The sequence below is a fragment of the Balearica regulorum genome, chromosome 1, assembly GCF_011004875.1.
Source record: "Balearica regulorum gibbericeps isolate bBalReg1 chromosome 1, bBalReg1.pri, whole genome shotgun sequence".
In the NCBI taxonomy this organism is placed as follows: Eukaryota; Metazoa; Chordata; class Aves; order Gruiformes; family Gruidae; genus Balearica; species Balearica regulorum.
In genome coordinates, this window is record NC_046184.1 from 174249971 (window position 1) to 174268366 (window position 18396).

At 35.8% G+C, this 18396-nt stretch overlaps 1 protein-coding gene across 7 annotated transcripts in view; it reads right to left on the bottom strand.

Annotated features, from left to right (window-relative positions):
• BORA (BORA aurora kinase A activator) overlaps positions 1-18396 on the bottom strand; it is a 35698-nt gene that overhangs the window by 16084 nt on the left and 1218 nt on the right. For 2 of the 7 annotated variants that reach the window (XM_075741693.1, XM_075741692.1), the window contains exons 3-13: positions 17428-17534; positions 13917-13962; positions 12268-12349; positions 11550-11615; positions 10758-10865; positions 9356-9573; positions 7860-8013; positions 6265-6866; positions 5711-5842; positions 4008-4185; positions 132-462 (exon numbers count right to left, since the gene is read on the bottom strand). In XM_075741693.1, coding sequence (XP_075597808.1) covers positions 431-462; positions 4008-4185; positions 5711-5842; positions 6265-6866; positions 7860-8013; positions 9356-9573; positions 10758-10865; positions 11550-11615; positions 12268-12349; positions 13917-13962; positions 17428-17534 — 1725 coding nt within the window. In that variant the 3' untranslated portion in view covers positions 132-430. Of the gene's footprint in view, positions 1-127; positions 463-4007; positions 4186-5710; positions 5843-6264; positions 6867-7859; positions 8014-9355; positions 9574-10757; positions 10866-11549; positions 11616-12267; positions 12350-13916; positions 13963-17427; positions 17535-18396 lie in introns of those variants that run through there. The other 5 variants (XM_075741696.1, XM_075741694.1, XM_075741697.1 and 2 more) reach the window with 5 other exon arrangements.

Here is an 18396-nt window from a genome sequence, read left to right on the forward strand (position 1 = left end):
AAGCATGTTTTATGTGCCGTGAGGACTGAAGTAATTTTCAGTCAGCCGCTGAACTCCCACTGCAGAGACGAGGGAGACCGAGCTTCTGTGGAGGTGGTTGCTATTGATTTCAGCATTACCATAGCGTTCATTCTAGCTTCAGCACTCGTGCTGGTTCTGCCGATGCCAGTTCCTAGCTCTCCAAGCCAAGAAACTGCCATCCTGCAAGGTACAGGTGATCCTCAAGAGATCTTCAAAGAGTTACACAGCTCACAGGCTTCTACACTATTCGCTTTCTCCTCAGGGCTTTCCTTGGGCAGTCAGTGGGGCACAGTTGGTCAGTACATGTTGTCACTTGGCTGTACTTACCCAGCCTCCTGTATGTTATCACTGTGAAGGACTGGATCAGATTATAAAGTAGGTATTTATAAAAGGCATCAAAAGGAGACTATTAACGTGTTTGCAGCAGAAAAACCTCACACCCTGCGAATGAGACGTTTGAATCCTGTCACCACTAGTCTAAAAAGGCTCCAAGAAACTTTAAAATTAAAACTTAGTTTCAACAAAGATGTACAGAGCATCAGATCTATAACTGGTACTGCACTTTTAATTCAGCACCATATGTTATATATAATTTTCAACTGTGTGTATAAGGAGCAAAAGCCTGCTAAGCCCCTTCCCTGATCTCCACCCAAAAAGTACGGACCTACCTGTGTTACAGGCAGCACTCAAATGAAGTCTTGCTCCTGCAAGCTGTACCAAAGAAAATACAAACAACCTAGGTATGAAAGAGGCGTCTTTATTCTGTTTCACTACTCAATTTACAATTACACGTGTTAAAGGACTCTCGCTAAAAACTACTGAAGTTAATTTACTGTAAACAATGACCGTTTCGTGCAACATGTGCCAACCAATGCATCAAGTACAACTAGAGGAACAGAATGGTCGAATGATTTCCACAATAATTTGCACAGTAGGTTTCTTCCACAAAATAATTATGCACACATAATAAAAAAACATGTTTTCATAAAATAAATAATTCCTATCTTATTGAAGACTGTAAAACAGGACAGAAAATATAGACAATTTATTGCAGAGGAATCCTTAATTACTTCTCACATTCACCCACTGCTGCTGTTACTTTTCCCTTACATTTAAGTAAATACTTACATAGGGTGCAATTAAATATTTTAGTGACTGCTTTTTTATTTCTGAATACTTTGAAAGCCTCTGATCATTGAACATATCATTATAAAGAATAAAAAAAATTTTAAAAAATCAAATCTTATTTATACATATGTCAAACAGTTCAGAAGCGGATCATAATTTGGACTACCCTGCTTCTTCTCATCTTTCCCTTTACATTAACATTACTACTATTTCTAGTAATCACACTTGCAAAAATAAATCCTTTGTACAGTCCAGAAATTTGAAATTCACCCTTTCAACTGATCATTCTTAAAGAGAATTATTATGAGCAACAGGAAAGAGTTTAGAAGTTTAAAATAACTTTTAAATCTCAGACAAGCTGTGTCTTGCTTTTGAGCTACAAACCTTCCAAGCTAAAGCTAAGAACATTCTGAATGCCCTATTCAATAAATTCATTTTCCAGAAGTCTAAGTTCATTCTCTAACAAAATTCCTCCCCTAAAAGTTATCAATTCAGTGTATTTCCAGCTTTTAGTAGGGCACCGTTACAAGATCATGAAATAGGATGTAATTCAGGATGTTAGGTTCAATTGCTGTCAATAAGATACGTATTACAGAAATGTTGATTCAATTGCTACGGAAGTAAAAAACAATGCATGTCATGCTTGCTGATTAGAAATCTAAAGCATTTTTTTTAATTATTATTTTTGCAATGTGAGAACTAAAACCAAATGATACTTTATCAATGGTATAGAAGTTTCCCTTTTCCTTCAAGTATATTTCTCAGAAAGCCACCACTGGTGAGTTATTAATGAAAATATTTCAAGAACTTTCCTATTCATACAACACTCGCACACAAGTCTCAGGTCTAACTCATTCTTTGTAATGCTGTGTAATTCCATTCATACATCCCCTTTTGAGTTTTTTTTTTTAAAATGTTGTCAGTTGCCTTCAAATTTAGGTCTGACCAACTGTTTGAGGCTCAGAGCGCTAATAGCTACTCATCAGCCACAGTCTATCTGTTCGGTACAAAGCCATTCTGTGGGTCGTGGGACAGAACAGGGAGCAGAATTCCCTCCAGTATCCTTGCTAGGAAAAGACAGAAAGACTACTTCACCTGAAGCACACACGAGATTTCTTTTTGATTACTCCAACAAAGTTTACTTCAGAGCTCTACAAAGCCCTGAAACCTCAGCATTTCCCTTCCCTCTCTTCCCCCTCTTAGTCTCTAAGGCTAGAAGATTACCATATGGGGTTTTTTCCCCCATTCACAAGAATTTCAGAAGGTTCTTTTAAACAAATGCAATCAAACTTAAGCAAATCTGATTTGATCGGGCAAAAGGAGTTCTGGGCTTCCACACCCTCCTCATTCCATTACTTTTGTTCATCGATGGTTTTCTTGAAAGTATCAAGAGTTTATTTAAATACTTTTTGCAATAAACGGCATGCAAAAATTATGTTTCTAAATATTTTGGTAATTTCTGTAAGCAGACGTAATACCACTGGCAATTACACATTAAAGGGATGTAGAAGTGTAATGGTTTATTTTAATAGAAGGATGGCTGCACCATTCTTTTAATGATGTAGTGAGAGTAATTAAACTTATTGCACCTTCTTACGTTCCTTTGAAAGGGTACCGGAGCATCAATTTGGATGCAAGTGTTCTTAAGAGACACTGGTGGAGTCAGGTGATCAACTTCAAGATTAGTACTAATACAACTACTAAAGTAACAACACGATCATTTAATTTTAAAGTAACCAATAATACATCTTACTTAAGTACATGGTAAAGGTAACTGATGGATGTGCAGTTTTAAGACTAAGGACTGCTTGTTTAGGGGGAAGAGATTCTATTTTCCTATTAAAAGATTTCTGCCACCTGTCCTTTTCCTTGATTTCTGTCAAACCAAGGAAAAAAACTGATCAAAGAATTGCTAAAAGGCTTCTTCTGACATATAGATTATTTTATTACTAAGAGAATTAAACGTGTTTTTTTTTTAAATTGTGGAGAAGTACGTATTTTCCATAACTGGAATAGAGTTTTCATGCAGTTGTTCACAAGGAGAACTTAATTAAAAGGAGTAGCTGGTATTAAAATCAAAGCACCCATTTTTAACAGTTTGCAGTCTACTATAAAACATACACGTATTCCAGAGACCCATTTCTGGAACGCTGCAGTTTTATTCTTTCCTCATGGAAGTCCCAGCTGAGTTTGATTGCTGTGACTTTAGACCAATACTGACAGACACTCACCCCTCTCTGTTACCCCAGCCCTGCTCTCATCACACCCCCAAGCAGTTCATTTCTGTCCAGCAACTCTTTTTTGGTACCAGTGCTAGTATTCCTGAAGCCACACAATAAATCCGACCAGGGGAAAAGAAATCAAAATCAAAACTAATACTCCTTTCCTTTCTTTCTCCTCCGAATAAAAGTTTTCCTCATGCCTTTGGGAGTTGGGTGTTAAAATGCAGGTGGTTTTGCAGTTTTGTTATCTCCTATGCAAGTTACCTGAGGTTTGCTCGGTCTATCTAAAATCCTCCTCTTGAAGCTGAAGTTATATCCAAGCTTTCAAAACAAGCCTCCTCACAGAATCTACCCTAATCACAGAAGGAACACAATTATGAGAAAACCCTATGGTTTCTTTGTACCAAGTCTAGCTGCCTTAATTTTCCAAAGGATCACGTTATGATACCAATAAATTTGTTAACAAGACCTGAAAAAACCCCACGTTATTTAAAAACTCCCTTAATATATACCAGACAATTTATTACATTTGCATTAAAAAAGCAAAATAGTATGTATAATCCAGGTAATTGAGGTCATATATATAAAAATTTATTAGACAACACAATTTAAGTTCTCCATCAGAAAACTACATACCATTTTTGTGAAATCCCTGAACTTGATTTTCATTTTTATGTTTCCAGGCAGAAATGTTGCAAGTTGTATTCTGACCAAATACTGTACTATGTGTATTTGCTTTTTGGAAACAGGATTGCTTCTCTGGAGATTTTGCTCTCAGCAACTGATTGTCCTTATGGTTTAAAGCAGAACACTCCTAGGTTAATAAGGAAAAGTTAATTTTAAAACCATTTTCACAAAAATTCCCCAAAAGAAACAAGATCCAAACTTACTATCTGAAAATTTCAAGTTACAATTAGTACCTTAGCCTCCCATTTCTCCCTTTCTGAAATAAAAAAAGAAACAAAAGAGTGTTTTCTCTTCACAAATCTTCGAGACATGCTGTCAGCAAGAACCTCCTTTCAGATCACACACGCTCTGAATGAGCCAGACTGGATTCTTTCAGCCATCAATGTCCACGCTTTTTTCTTTTCATTCTCTGTGGGATCTCTGTTGTGAGAGTTGAATGAAGTACTTAATGCCTCCACACTTAAATCCCAATCCAAAATGCAAAGTTGAGCTTAGTCAGGATATAGCAATTGGAAGACTAGCAGTGGGAGAAGACAGCTGCATGGCATTGGCGAGTCTCTAGGACAGGCTGGATTCTGATGAACACATTCACGTGTATAATCCATGTCCAACAGGGTGACTGGGGCAAGACCTCAGCGCAGATCGGTAGTTTTAAAAAAGTTACAGATAAAAAATCCAGCTATTCTTCCTGTAAGGGCACAGTTATCCTAATCTTAAATGAGGAGAGTTCAAAATTTTATGTCAATGGTCTATAAGACACTATCAATCTGCTCTTTACCTTGGCGGAGAAGCGGCTATGAGCATTTCAGATATACAGATGAAAGCAGGGCTGAATGGGCTTAACTCGAGCCTTTTTATAATCTGGTGCTACTGGCCAGTACTGTCTCCCCTTCAATGACTATAAACAATGCCAAGTGGCAGACCATAAACTATTAAGTTTCTAAGACCATAAGACCATAATTACTAAGTGAGAGGAAGTGATCTTTGCTCTCTCCTCCAAAGAAACTAGCCTTGCTTCCCATTCTCTGGAAGAAGTAGAACTCCTTCCCATCACTCACAAGATTCAGAGCTTGGGAGCCTTGCTGGACATGTATTGTCTTTTGTAGTTTGTTTTGGTTTTACAATAGGTCATCAAAGGGCTTGTAATCAAAAGACTGTACCTAACCACAAAGCTCCCCACCAAGTCAGCATGCCAGCTATGGTCTAGAAAACTTGAGGCTAGTTTATGAAAAGAAATGGTGGACAATTTTTCCCAAAAAAATGTGCATCTCCACAGGCACATGTTTAAAAACTTACCAATAAAAAAAAATAAAGGAGCAAGAAAAAAAGAAACAAAAATAAGGGACAGACCACAATACATCAGAAGCCATGAGCAGCCTCACAGCTACCTGTTATGCACATACTTCAGTTTCCCCTGAAATCACCTTTGCCTTTGTCATACAAGACATTAATTTTATTACCAGGTTACAATATTTGTACTGCACTTATTCCTTGTTTTCAACATAATACTAGAAATGATGCTACATTAACATGTTCTCTATTATCACCTGGCAGTCTCTCCCCTCACTCAGGCTCCCTGAAACCGAATAAAATAGGGAATAGATGCTTTAGATGGGAAGCCTATCACTTTTGTATCACAGTTTAACTCCTACCTTTGTTCTAAGAAGCTGAGATTTATTCTGAAACACATTAGTATTCACATCATTTTCTCTGCAACTGTTTTCAGCCCCCGCAGTATCCATAATGCTGCTTCCACAAGTCTGTGTATTATAACCACTGTCCACCTGAAATCAAGAAGCAGGGCTTTAAAAATGTACTGCAATTTATTGCCAATAACAGGTTTGAGAATCTGAGGGGTTTATGACTTCCATTTGATTGACAGAACTTAATCCAACAAACCAACTACCATCAGTTCATAACAAAAGCAAATTGTGAACAGGTCTGTCAGAATTAGCAATTAGCTTGGATTAAGTTAAACATATTACCGTACGTAGTAACACAAAAATAATTTATAATTGTTATGTGGAGTCACTGAGAGAGGAAAAAGAGGGTGAGGGGGAAGGAATAAATGTCACAATGCCACCTGCAATGCCATATCCAATTAGAGAAAATAGACAATTACTTCCAGACTGGTATACATAGTAAAAGTTACTATTTTGAGCTCAGTTTTACAGAGAAACAAAAAAAAAAAGATTTTTATTTTTACCTGAATACTACTGTTGTCACAAGGAATCGCACTGCTTTCTGCAAGAGGTGACATGCACATGCGAGAGTTTTCAATACTGAAAGTAATCCCCGTCATAAAGCTGGTCATCGGTGCGTTGCTATTTCCAATTGTTTCCTTTATCCAAGTGGTTTCCTCTGACACTTCAGCTGCATCAGCCATATCTACGGTATTATTTTCCTTTGAGCCTTCTATATCGTGAAATGACGACAACCTTTGATGACAAGCTTCCGAGTGATCTGGTGCAATAGACACAGTTGCTACGACAAGATGCGTACCACGTGCAAAAGCATCACTGTCTTGCTGACGCACGTTTATTCCATTATCCATTTCTGGGAACCGAGCTTCTGCTGGAGAAGCATTTTCCTTGTCTTCCTCATCCTCACCATGATTTTCAACTGCAATTGGTATTCTAATGACAGAAGTCTGATACTGGGCAGTTCCTCTACATGCTCCAAGCCTCATAGGAGAACAATTTTTAATTGGAGAACAACCGTCTATATAAGGACTTCTTGTACTTGGGGGGGTCATTCTATTTGAGGAAGAAGGAATATCTGGAGAACGAAATGTAAATTGTCTTTGGTCTGTCCACGGGGCAGGGGGGAAAGAACAACAACAACAACAAAGAGCAAAGTTATTCTATTATATATCAGATGGAGTTAAAGTCATCATCCTCAAAACCCTACAGTCCTTTGAATAATTATAGCCAACTACACAGTATTTCACAGAGCACTACTTCCTGGCTCCAAGGGGTAGTTTAAACTACATTTGAACTATTATGGTAAAGGTCATGGTAAAGGCAAGTTTTTATCCCGTTTTTATCACCAAATTTGTTTCCCATGATATAGTTTACTGTATCAGAGGTCTTACATTTTCAAATGGCAATACCACACAGTGCTCACAGGAAAAATGCGTTAAGGCTGGTTCTGTAGCCTTCTTCTGAAAAAATATAATTACATATATTCTATTGGCACTTAAAAAAATTCGGGTAGCAACAATATTTTTAAGAAAATCTAACATCTGCAATCTCCATATATAACGGTGCTGAAACACCACAATGCTCATCAGAGGAAAGTCATGTATAAACGTGGTATTCTTTCCAGGCAATGGATGAAACACGAAATACTGACATTTTCTAGAGCTATGAAGACACAAAATGTTCATGATTTCTTCATTAGTCAGTTTTATTTCAACCCCCTCCTCACACTAGACTAATACTTTAATTTTTTTTCATTCCTGTTAGGTCTCAATTCTGTCTTCTAAAACATTTTCCCCTAGGTAATTTTTTGCAAGCAAATACACTTCACTGCTTCACATCATTAAGGTATTTCACTGCTAAACAGTAAACATGTCATACAGGAGGAGACTGTCATACATATGTCATACATACAGAGACTGCTGGTCTGCCAACCACAGTACTTTGAACAGAAAAGTTCCAGTAAGAATGCAGCAAAATATCAATCATCAAAATACATAAATATATAAAAAAATATATAAATTTATATATTATATACATATAAATAGATATATAAATATATAAATCAAGAAAGAACAATACATGTACAATTAAAGCCTACCTGACAGTGGTGTCTTTCTTATGTGAAAAGCAATTGGTGAAAAAGTAGGAGAACCATTATGTGCAGGAGACCTCTCTGGAAATGTGGGACTGGTTATACTTCCAAGACTGTAAGCCCTTGTTCCTCCCTGAATAGGGCTTGAGGAAAACTGACCCTGCCGTTAAAAAGAAAATTAAAAAAACCCAAGCATTAGTTTCATAATGTAAACTTTGACTAATATGTATATACAAAAAGTATTCTAATTAAAAAGCTTAATATGGCAACACTGAGGAAAACTAATCCTGTACCACTGAACTGCGCAATGACAATCTCTATCATTAGTTTAGCTTAAATGTTCCAGCTGCAACTCTTTACTGGGACTTTATGACTCCACATAGGAAAAGAGCAATGGACTCAAACTGTCATGTAATATCAACTAAGACTATAATATCTGTTATATTTAAGAACTATTATAAGCCTAAACAGGGAATTAATGCTATCTGTGTATATAGTCAAGTATTTAATCTCAACTTCTTACTCGTAACAATTTAGAAGAAAGCCAGCCTCTATTTATACTGTAATGGCATCCATATTATCTGAATTATTTAGCTCAGGAGCAGACAAAACACTTTTCCTTCAGAAAAAAAGAATAGTGTTTGTGATCTTCCTTAAGAATATGGTACAGAAAGAAAAGTCACTTCTAGCAATATAATTACGTTGTACGAATTCTTTACTAGGTTACCATAGCGAGGACTTTTTTTTTCTTTTTTTTTTTTTTTAAGCCACACTCTTGCTGGGGTACCTTTTTTCCATGCACTTCAGCCACCAAACAAATGAAACCATACCACCTAAACCAGTTTAGCTGTGCTATGTCCACCTGGGAATAAGATTCATCTCATTTAATTTTCAAAACAGACATTATGTTCTGTGTTCTAATAAATATCTATTCATCTGAAATATCTGGTCAATGGAAAAGAAAAAAGTATATTTAGCACTGCATTTGAGGATTCACAAGTCATTTCTTCCACCATAAATGAGTTTATGAGCTACAAGGGAAATAATTACATCACCTGTTCATATCAACTAGTATTTTAGGCAGCAGTTCATGGATTTAAACAGTCCCTTTTGTTTACACATTTTATGGAAAAAAATGGTTTCAACATGCTTTCAGAAAGTCTTGTATATGTATCAATTGCTACTTGCTTTTCATAACATAAAATTAAAGTATAATTCCTTCTATTTGAAAGAATAGCAGCACAGCATAGTAATTTGATATAATAAAAACTCAGTAAGACTTTTTTGTTCACATAATTTTTCTTCTGAAATGGGAATTTGGAAAAAAAACCAAACACCTTGGGTCTAATACCTACTCTCACAAAGCAGTTGTAGCTTATGAAAAACATGGTTGTTCATCTCGTGAAGTCTGTTAGAATACAGAAGCGGTGCAGCCTGCTCTCAGAACTACGCTTGTGCCAGCTAAGTCATATCCCATCCAGCCCCCAAAACAGGCTACTTACTGAACTAGATGTTTCCAGAGGGCTTCTGCACCGAACTGGAGATATATCAATTGAACAAAGCACTCCAAGTGGCTGACTACCACATGGACTATGCAGAGAAGGGGACAAACACTCAGATACACTTCCATTTTCTTCTAAAAACAGCTTTCTTCTGAGTGATGAAGAGCTCAGATTTTCCTGAGACTGATCTGCGAATTCATCAGTTCTAAAATATTCACCTAGAAACGTGGAGAAGTTGTTTCCAATAAGAACGCAAGAAAAAAAAAAATCTTCCACTACAGAGACATCATAACTAAATTAAAACACTTAATCCAATTTACCAATACAGGCACCTATCCCAAAGGATCACTTGTTATCATCACAAAAACTCCATCCTGTCTTGCAAGGTTCCACTACTGCCCATCATCCTTTAATAAAGTCTGCGTTTAAAAAAATATATAAATATTGGACAGCATCTACTTACTAGCCTTTTCCCAAAATTATATTATTCTTCACATATGAGTTGTGAAAAAGGGGTTGTTACACTACCCAAGCAAAACTAGACCCTTTTTCAGTTTTCCCATATGTTTTGACGGTCATTGTGATACATACAAAAGCAAACCATATTCAACTCAAAGTCAAAGCAGTTAGCAGTTTACAGTAGATGAGCATACAGATGTTAACAAAGACCCACTAAAATACATTAGGACTTAGCAGATTATTTTACATTTTTGCTCGTGCTCTATTCTAATTGAGCATTTCTTGTAGAAGAAATTTTTCATGAATTCACAAATGATGCATTGATGGAAGCATTTGTTAAGATAAAACACAAAAGGAATAGATATGGTTCTATTTTTCTGTTTTAATTTTGATGACCTACAATCAGGATTGTGAACTTCAGTACTGGGATAGGAGCACACAGCTCTGAGCTGGCTATACCCACTATTCCCATATATGAACTGTAAGAACTGGCCGTTCCAGCACCCTTGCCTGAGAAGTTGGCAGCAATTGCTTGATAAAGCAATTATAATCAGACAGTTATTTTGGACTCTCGTCTCCCCACTCAGCAGTCATGGCTTTATAGTGTAGCTTTGCTCAAGGCAAGGTTGGGCCACGAGCCTCATGGCTGGCAATCTCTAAGTCAAACATCTCTGCTAAGTTAAACAACTGCTCTATTTGGGGAGGCAGGAGGTGTCTTCTGCTGACTGCCTTTTATATATTCAGAATTGTTACTCAATTTCCAGTTGTCCTCCATATCCCTCCTCTTTTATCTTTACGTCCACACTCAAATCTTATCATCTAAGTCCCACGTCCCATGCAACACGCAATAATTGTCTATTTAGAACACATACTTAAAACTTTCATTAGGTTTTTCTTTTCTATTCAGACATTCGTAATTAAATTTAGGTATTACATGACATACCTAGTATTTTCTCTAAATTAAAATCCACTGGCAAAGACAGTACTGTCTGACAAGCAGCTGCAATGAATAAAACCAACAAAATTAGCTTGCAGTGACCTTTTACTAAAACTGTAAAAACAAAAATTCACTTTCAAATTGCATTGCAATTGAGCTATTTAAGTTAAGGAAAAGTGTTAATTAAAGCTAGGATTCTGATTTGGCAACACTATACGCAGCACACTCAGGCCTAGAGATAAAAAAAAACAAGGGTTGTAACATAAAAGCCTCTAGAGACATTGTTAAATGAGGAGAGTTCTCTGAAGAAAGGAAGGATTCAAAAGGAAATGACAGAAAGATCATCAAAATACCACGGGGAAAACCACTACCTATTTATCTAAAATGAAATAGTTTAAAAGATGTCTTAAGATTTCTGCTATTTATTTGGCAGAGAAAATAATCAAGATTCTCTAACTCAAAACAATCCAACACATTAAAGGTTTCTTGAAACTGTAATTTAGCCATAAACCTGAGGCTTATATTAACTTTTAATTCAGAAAAAGTGCATACATTGAGTTGGAAAAAATGCACTCTACAGAGGAGTTCAGTTTTTACTTCTGAAAAAATATGGAAGAGTATAATAGAATCAAATTACTACAAGAAATGGATATTAAAATTAATGGTACCATACAAAATTATTTCTACAGGAATATTAACAAAAAAAAAATCATTTCCTTTTGAAATTAAATAGACATTAAAAATGGCTTATTTCGCTTCAGAGAAAGCCTGTAATTTCAGACATTGCCTTTTACCCACCATTGCTTTTCCCAGGCTGCAAAGTCAGCTGTCTTCCAATTGGAGAGATGTTATTTAGATCTATGGCTGTAAAAGAGATAAAAACTTAAATTTAAGTACGGATTGCATATAGAATTTTGAAATCTAGTAGCAGTAACTTAGAATATTTAAGACAATTGACTAAAATTTTTGCATCAAAGTTTGGAAGAGATCAGAAAGGAGTACTGAAGAAAGGTTACCATTACAGCTGATTAAGAGAACTTCAGCACCTTTCTATCAAACAAAGCTTAGTGAAGTAGCATCAACTTTGCCCAAATCTTTCTCTCCTGCTGCCACCTTTACGTTACAGAGATTTAAAACAAACCCAGTTTATGCTTACTCAAACAGGCTGTGTTCAAGTAAAACAGATTTCTAGAAAATCATGCAGTCTGGACTTGAAGACAAGGATGAAGAATCCACCCTTTTTATACAGTAAAGGAACACATTATACCATTTTCATTCAGCACTCACTTTCCCAGGTCAGGATTGCAGCTTATGTTCTTTGTCCAAGAAATGACGATTGTACAACTGACAATTAAAGACACACTATCCACAAGCTGCAACTCCTTGATAAATTTTTTTAACAGTTTAGCCTCTTCCAAATCTTGCAAAAACCCACAAACACTTATTTAAGAATTTCCTACTTGATCATTTCTCCAAAAGCTAGATAATTTTAGATGGACGCACAAAAGCAACTTACATTTAGTTGAATTAAGCTGAGAAACTTGCTTGCCTTCATGTTCAGTCCAAGGAGAAGGAACTATGAGTCTTTTTGTGAAAAACTAGAGCAGAATAGAAAGAAACCATCTAAGCATTTTTAAAAATTGAAGACTCTCAACTTAAGTTTAGATTAGTGCCCTAAACAAGAAAAATGTAAGTCATATCTTTTGCTACTCACAGATCTGTATTTTAAGATTTTTAACTCTTCCTTCCCCCAAACCTATAAAGATAGTTATGCCTTATACCCAAAATATATTTCATTATTTCAGGCCCAAAGAGGTTAAGGAAAAAACAATTTGATTTGAAGAAGATGCCATGTTCTTTACAACACATACTACCTCAGATCTTTAAAGTCTGCAGAGTGAGAATTGCACAAAAGTTTCATTTAACACTCACTGAAAATTTTGAATTGTCTCTACCATACTTCCTGCACAGTAGTTTAACATAATTCTTCTCAAATTTTCACTTTGTTAAATTGTTGTATTTTGCCAATTGAGGTGTTTTGCAGAAATGCTAAAGAGACACTGCAGTAACAGTAAAAGCAATGGACAACCAAGGCTTTTTGGCAATATTATTAGTGTATTTGGCTAAACAGGTTAGCAGTGAAACATTTATGAATACTAGTACTTCAGTCTTTTTCTTTGAACCAGAAACTCTATCTGCTGTCACAGCTGCATGTGACACCCTGATGCTGAGGAGATGAACACTATTACATAGCTTCAAGAAATACATTGCAAATCCTGTTCTCACAAAAAAACCCAAGAGTTAAAGCAAATAAAAAAAAATCAGCTTGAAACATCCAACTATTAAAGGCATAATTTTTATCAGAGACATGGTCTCAAGCTGTTCAGCTGCATAATACATTAGCTAATGCCTCACAAAGAAGAAATATCCTTTTTAATGCAGATTTAGAACAGAGAATCTTAGCTGCAGATCACCTACACAGCACCTTTATGGAATCATAAAACATATTTTTTGTTTATAGGCACAGAAACTGTTAATAGCATGATACAATATAAAAATGGTCAATAACACTAAGGAAAACTTGCCTATCAGGGCCTTATTTTATTTTTTTAAATTGAAATAACACTGAAGATTTCTATAGTGAAGATTTTAAATACTTTTCCTTCTCTGGTAGACAAATGGGTAGTAAAAAGTAAAATTAAAAATGAATGGAAAGAATTATAAGCTACCAGAAGAAAGTCTTGCATCCAACTAAGCAGACTTTGGAAGAAATAGAAAATCATCAAGGTTCTGCTGTATTTTTAAAAATGCAATTAAAGAAACTAAGCTACCTAACACTAACAGTTACTTTAAACACCAAAATAATCACTATTTTAACCTGAAATTAACCATTTATAAGAGTTATCTTACAGCTACATTCCCACTAGCCAAGCAACATGAAATCTGCTGCTTTGACCTACAGGCACGTGAAAGAACATGGGAAGAAAACGACCACGTGGATTCCATCTACAACCGCAAGGGGTGAGGATACAAAACTACTTTCTTACTGACCAGTAAAATGTAATACACTTCTGGGTTTTGAAATCCTATAACAGATGTGGATCTTTTTTTGTAGGTATGTGGCTAAAACAATTCAATATTTGAAAGCATAGAAAGCTTTATTACCTCCTCAATGGCTTTTTGCCTTCTGTCTTCTGTCTCCTTATCAATTCTATGTAACAAACGAAAAACAACTCAATTATCAAAGCCATCACGTAATTAGAAAAAAAAAGTCCAACTATGTAATCTTTTACAGATGCTTAAAAAAAATATTATAAAGGAAATTGCACTAAACCGTAAATCTTGTGTTTTTACTGTAATGTGCAATAATTTTATACTAAAAATTTAGAAATATAAATGCACTTCTCAGTTACTTCAGTTCATTTGAAAAAGATCAGTACCATTTATAAGTACAGATTTGCAAATCTTCTATTTACTCCTTGCATCAGCAAGTATTTTTATCTGAACAAAAACTCAATCATAATTGATCTTCCAAAATAATCCATTTAGTTATGATGAACCTGACATATGAATAGATTTTACTATTAAAAGTTGCCATGAGATTAGGCTTTCAAAGAATCTCACTATAAGATCAAGCAGAATAAAGAAACCTGAGCTGTAAGGAACAAAAGGTCAACAGAAAATACTCACAGAATGTTTGCATACTCAAATTCCTGACACAGCCCACTTTCCCAACACAGGGATCCCCCTTTCAAATAGTTAATCTGCCATATTTTCTTCAGTTCAGGATGCAATATCATATTTCCGTTTGAATCAATTAACATGTTCCCTTATGCAGCTTTTAACCCTTTTTTTTTTTTAAATGTTGTAGTTATTTCAGCCATCTTCAAATGATGTGTGAGATTCGACATTTATACTACCTTTAACAGTCACTTGCAAGTCCCACTTTCAGTTACTTCTATGTAATTCATAAGTTTCAAAAAAAAATTACAATTAATATTCATCATTATCTTAGCTGAAGCACAAAATACTTCAATGCATAATTAGTATACCTGAGTCACCCTGGAATAATTTTAGAAATCAATCACATAACAGACATAATTAGCTACACAAACACATGTAGATGTACCTATACATACATAAGCTTCCCCTCACAGCCTTCTTTCTTTGATGGTAATCATACTTTGAATAGATCTGCAATACTTGGACATGCCATCTTAATCATGTCTGCCTAGATGATGCTAAAGTGACAGTTCTGTGCAAGTGTCTTCATAAAATTCAACTATTGTACCCCCCCCCCCCAAAAAATATACAATCATCATATATTTATTCATAGTAGATCATGAGTATCAAGCATCTCTACAAGCCAGATTCCAAAGGAGAAACAGGGGAACTAGGAAAACCGCTTCTACTAAAAGTGCTAGTTAGTGCAGAAGAGGATGTTTTTTCTTTAGTGCCTAACTCCAGGAAAATAACAAAGTGAAAATGTCATACGTATTTAGCAAGAATAAGAACAAGCCAGTCTTACATGCAGCTTCAAGCAACAGAGTACTTGGCAACTGTGACACAGTATGCAAGGTGCAATACAGATATTTTTATACTTTACATATAGTAACATAGCATCCATTTTACAAACATTCAATTTCTACCAGTAGAAATAAAAAAGGAAGAGGAAAGTTTATGGACAACACTGTGTCACCTTAGCAAAACGCAGCTCTGCTCAATTACCAACAGACTTCCTATTTGTCATTAACACAGTCCTCCAGAAAGAAGTTCTAATCATTTTATAAGCAGTGCAATAAATACACAGCACATAGATGATGCCCAGTTTATGGAAACAGTAATACTGAACAAAATTAAGTCTACACGTGATACACGCTTAGACTTCACAAAGCACTCATGAGCTTTTACACTATGCTGCTACCCAAACTGTTTTCACTACATAATGGAGAATTAACAGTTTGAAATATTTATACGCCAAATTTCTTATGCTTGTGGGTCTTTGCAACTAATTGAGAAAATTACTTGTTAATAAGCATTATTAAAATGGAGTACATAGTTTGTGTAACATTATGCACGGGCTCTAACAACTTCAGGAACTTCTAGCATCAAGAGCTGTATTTATGACACTTTAGATTCTATAAAGCAGTATTTTGAAATGTCGATTAAAATTAGTTGCCATAAAAAAATCTTAGACAAATGAACATATATATATATATGCATTTAACCATGTACAGTTTGCAGTCACCAGAAATAACTACCTCAGACTGTACTACACTGGAACAAGAATGGACACAGCAAATCTACACATAGACAAATTAGCCTCTTTCAAGTCATATCAGGTGATTTTTAAAAAATAAAAATAAACACAGTGGGTATGAAACAGTGGGACAGACTGAAAGGACCCACTGTGAATGTTTATATATATAGGCCATAGCACTGATCATCATTGGGATTGTCACCCAAGCCATCTAAATTAAAGCTAGTTTGTGCGTGTCCTAATAGGCTTCCAGAAACAATGCAATCAACTCCCTGAAAAACATAAGGCTTAAGGCTTTTTAACATATAAAAAACATTAAGAGTCTGAAACCTACTGGCTGCTAGAGGAAGGGCAGGAAACAAGACGTTAAGAAAAATATTATCAACATCAAGACAAGGTGATTCACAGATACAGCTAAGAGCAGTTATATTCTTTCTACATATCTGCTGTAGTAAGAAATTAATATTCCTTCTTAGACCACTTCCTGTTCAAAAAGAGAGATGTAGGTACAGTGAGACAGTAGGAACAATAGGTCTAATATGAAATATTGAGAGGCCTCTTGCCCTAACCAGCCCTCTGTGTTTCATTCCACTAATAAGACTTGAAAGTCCTATAGGCATAAACAGGATGAAAGATTGTTTTATTATTCTATTACTGAGGTGCTTCAGGCCATGAGGTGCAATTCTTTGTGCAAGTTCATAGCCGAGAAATGTACGGGACTCTTTACAGGATTCATCACTTGGGGCCTTCCCTTGGCATGTTCTGGACTATTAGTAAGACTATCCCTCAAGGTGAGCTGTGAGTACCAAGCCTGTTTTACTTACTCATTTGTTCTCCCCACGGAAGTTATTTTCACAGAAAGGAAAAAAGTTGAGATCAAGATCCCCAAATTATTTCAAGTAACTAGCAATCTCCTCCTCCTCGAAGATGGCAAGCTTACTGGTCTTCCCTCCTTCACAGTAAGTCCAATCCATACCTTTCAAAAGAGGTACTGATTTACCTAGCTAGCTTTCCCAGCTTTACCCTTCTGCAGGAGTCCCAGAGACCAAGGACACTTATACTTCATAGGTCTCAGTATAGAACACTCTGGGAAGATTAATTGTGTTGTGACAAGGAGCAGCAGAGGTAGGTTGGTAACAATCATTAACAAGACATTTTCTTGCTTCTTTTGACCACTTTTACCTGGCTGTCTTCCAAACTGCAATCAGAGTGGATCAGCAGCTCTTAACATTAAAAAAGAGTGAGACAGAGGCAGCCTCATCTAAATATTATCTCCACATCAGGGACACATAAAAATCTATGTTAAAAGATTTGAATAAGAAGTCTTTAATGCTGTGTTGAAATGTCAATAAAGCAAAAGAACAGTGTTCTAGTATTCAAGCTAAGTTAACTGCATAAAAACAGATGGTAAGTTACCTAGCATGACTCAAATACATTGCTTGGCGTCGAACATCTTCCGAGTCAATTTCCACAGGATTTATTAGAGCAAGCTGATCAATAGACCATCTAAATTTTCCTGGTGTCTAAAAAAAGAAATGGACATCTTAAAGCTTGCTAGTCTAAAAAGATAAAAATAAAACTGCAGGACAAATCTCAATGGAACAACACAATCATAACTTCCATATAGTTTCTGTCAAAGACAATCAAAAGAGTTCCTATTTAAGTCATCTACTTAAAAAAAATGAGTAAGTCAATCAGGCTTCTTTATCCTGGTAGTGGTATAACAATGATTTGCAAGATAATATTAAGTGGAAGGTTATAGCTAGTATTTACAAAATGAGGTGCCAATTTCTTCTCAATTTCTGAGGACAGATCTACTAAAGATATAGAACTTGGGATAACATTTAGTTGCCTCTAGATTGCCATAATCAAAATTACAGTTCCATGAAAACCCAGTGTCCGTATCTAACCCAAGTTATCCAAGTAACAGAGCAGCCTTCCTTTCACCTCACGTTTCCAAGACGACTTAGGAGTTGCAGCCTCACACACATCATGCAAAGTCTCACTCATAAAGCCACGCACAGTTCACAACAAAACCCAATCCAGAAATAAAGCAGCTTCACCCCTTTATTTAACACTTAATTACAAAATATTGTTCAAATACCTATTTGAAAAACACAAGGGCAATTAAGTTTTCCTTGCATCCAGCCAGCTTAGCATGTAAGTAGGAACTGGTTTTGTTCCATTTTAAGTAGGACAAGAGCACTGCATCCAACAACTGTCCTTTACCTACTTTCAACCGTTTTTGCCACTTAGTGAGTTTATGCTAATCTACTGGTACGCCTAATATATAAAGAAAAAAGAACACAAGGGGAAGATGGGAAGACTAAGTGCCAACATTAGTGTTAAAAGCAGCATACTCCTGTAAGCCACTAGAATTCTTTG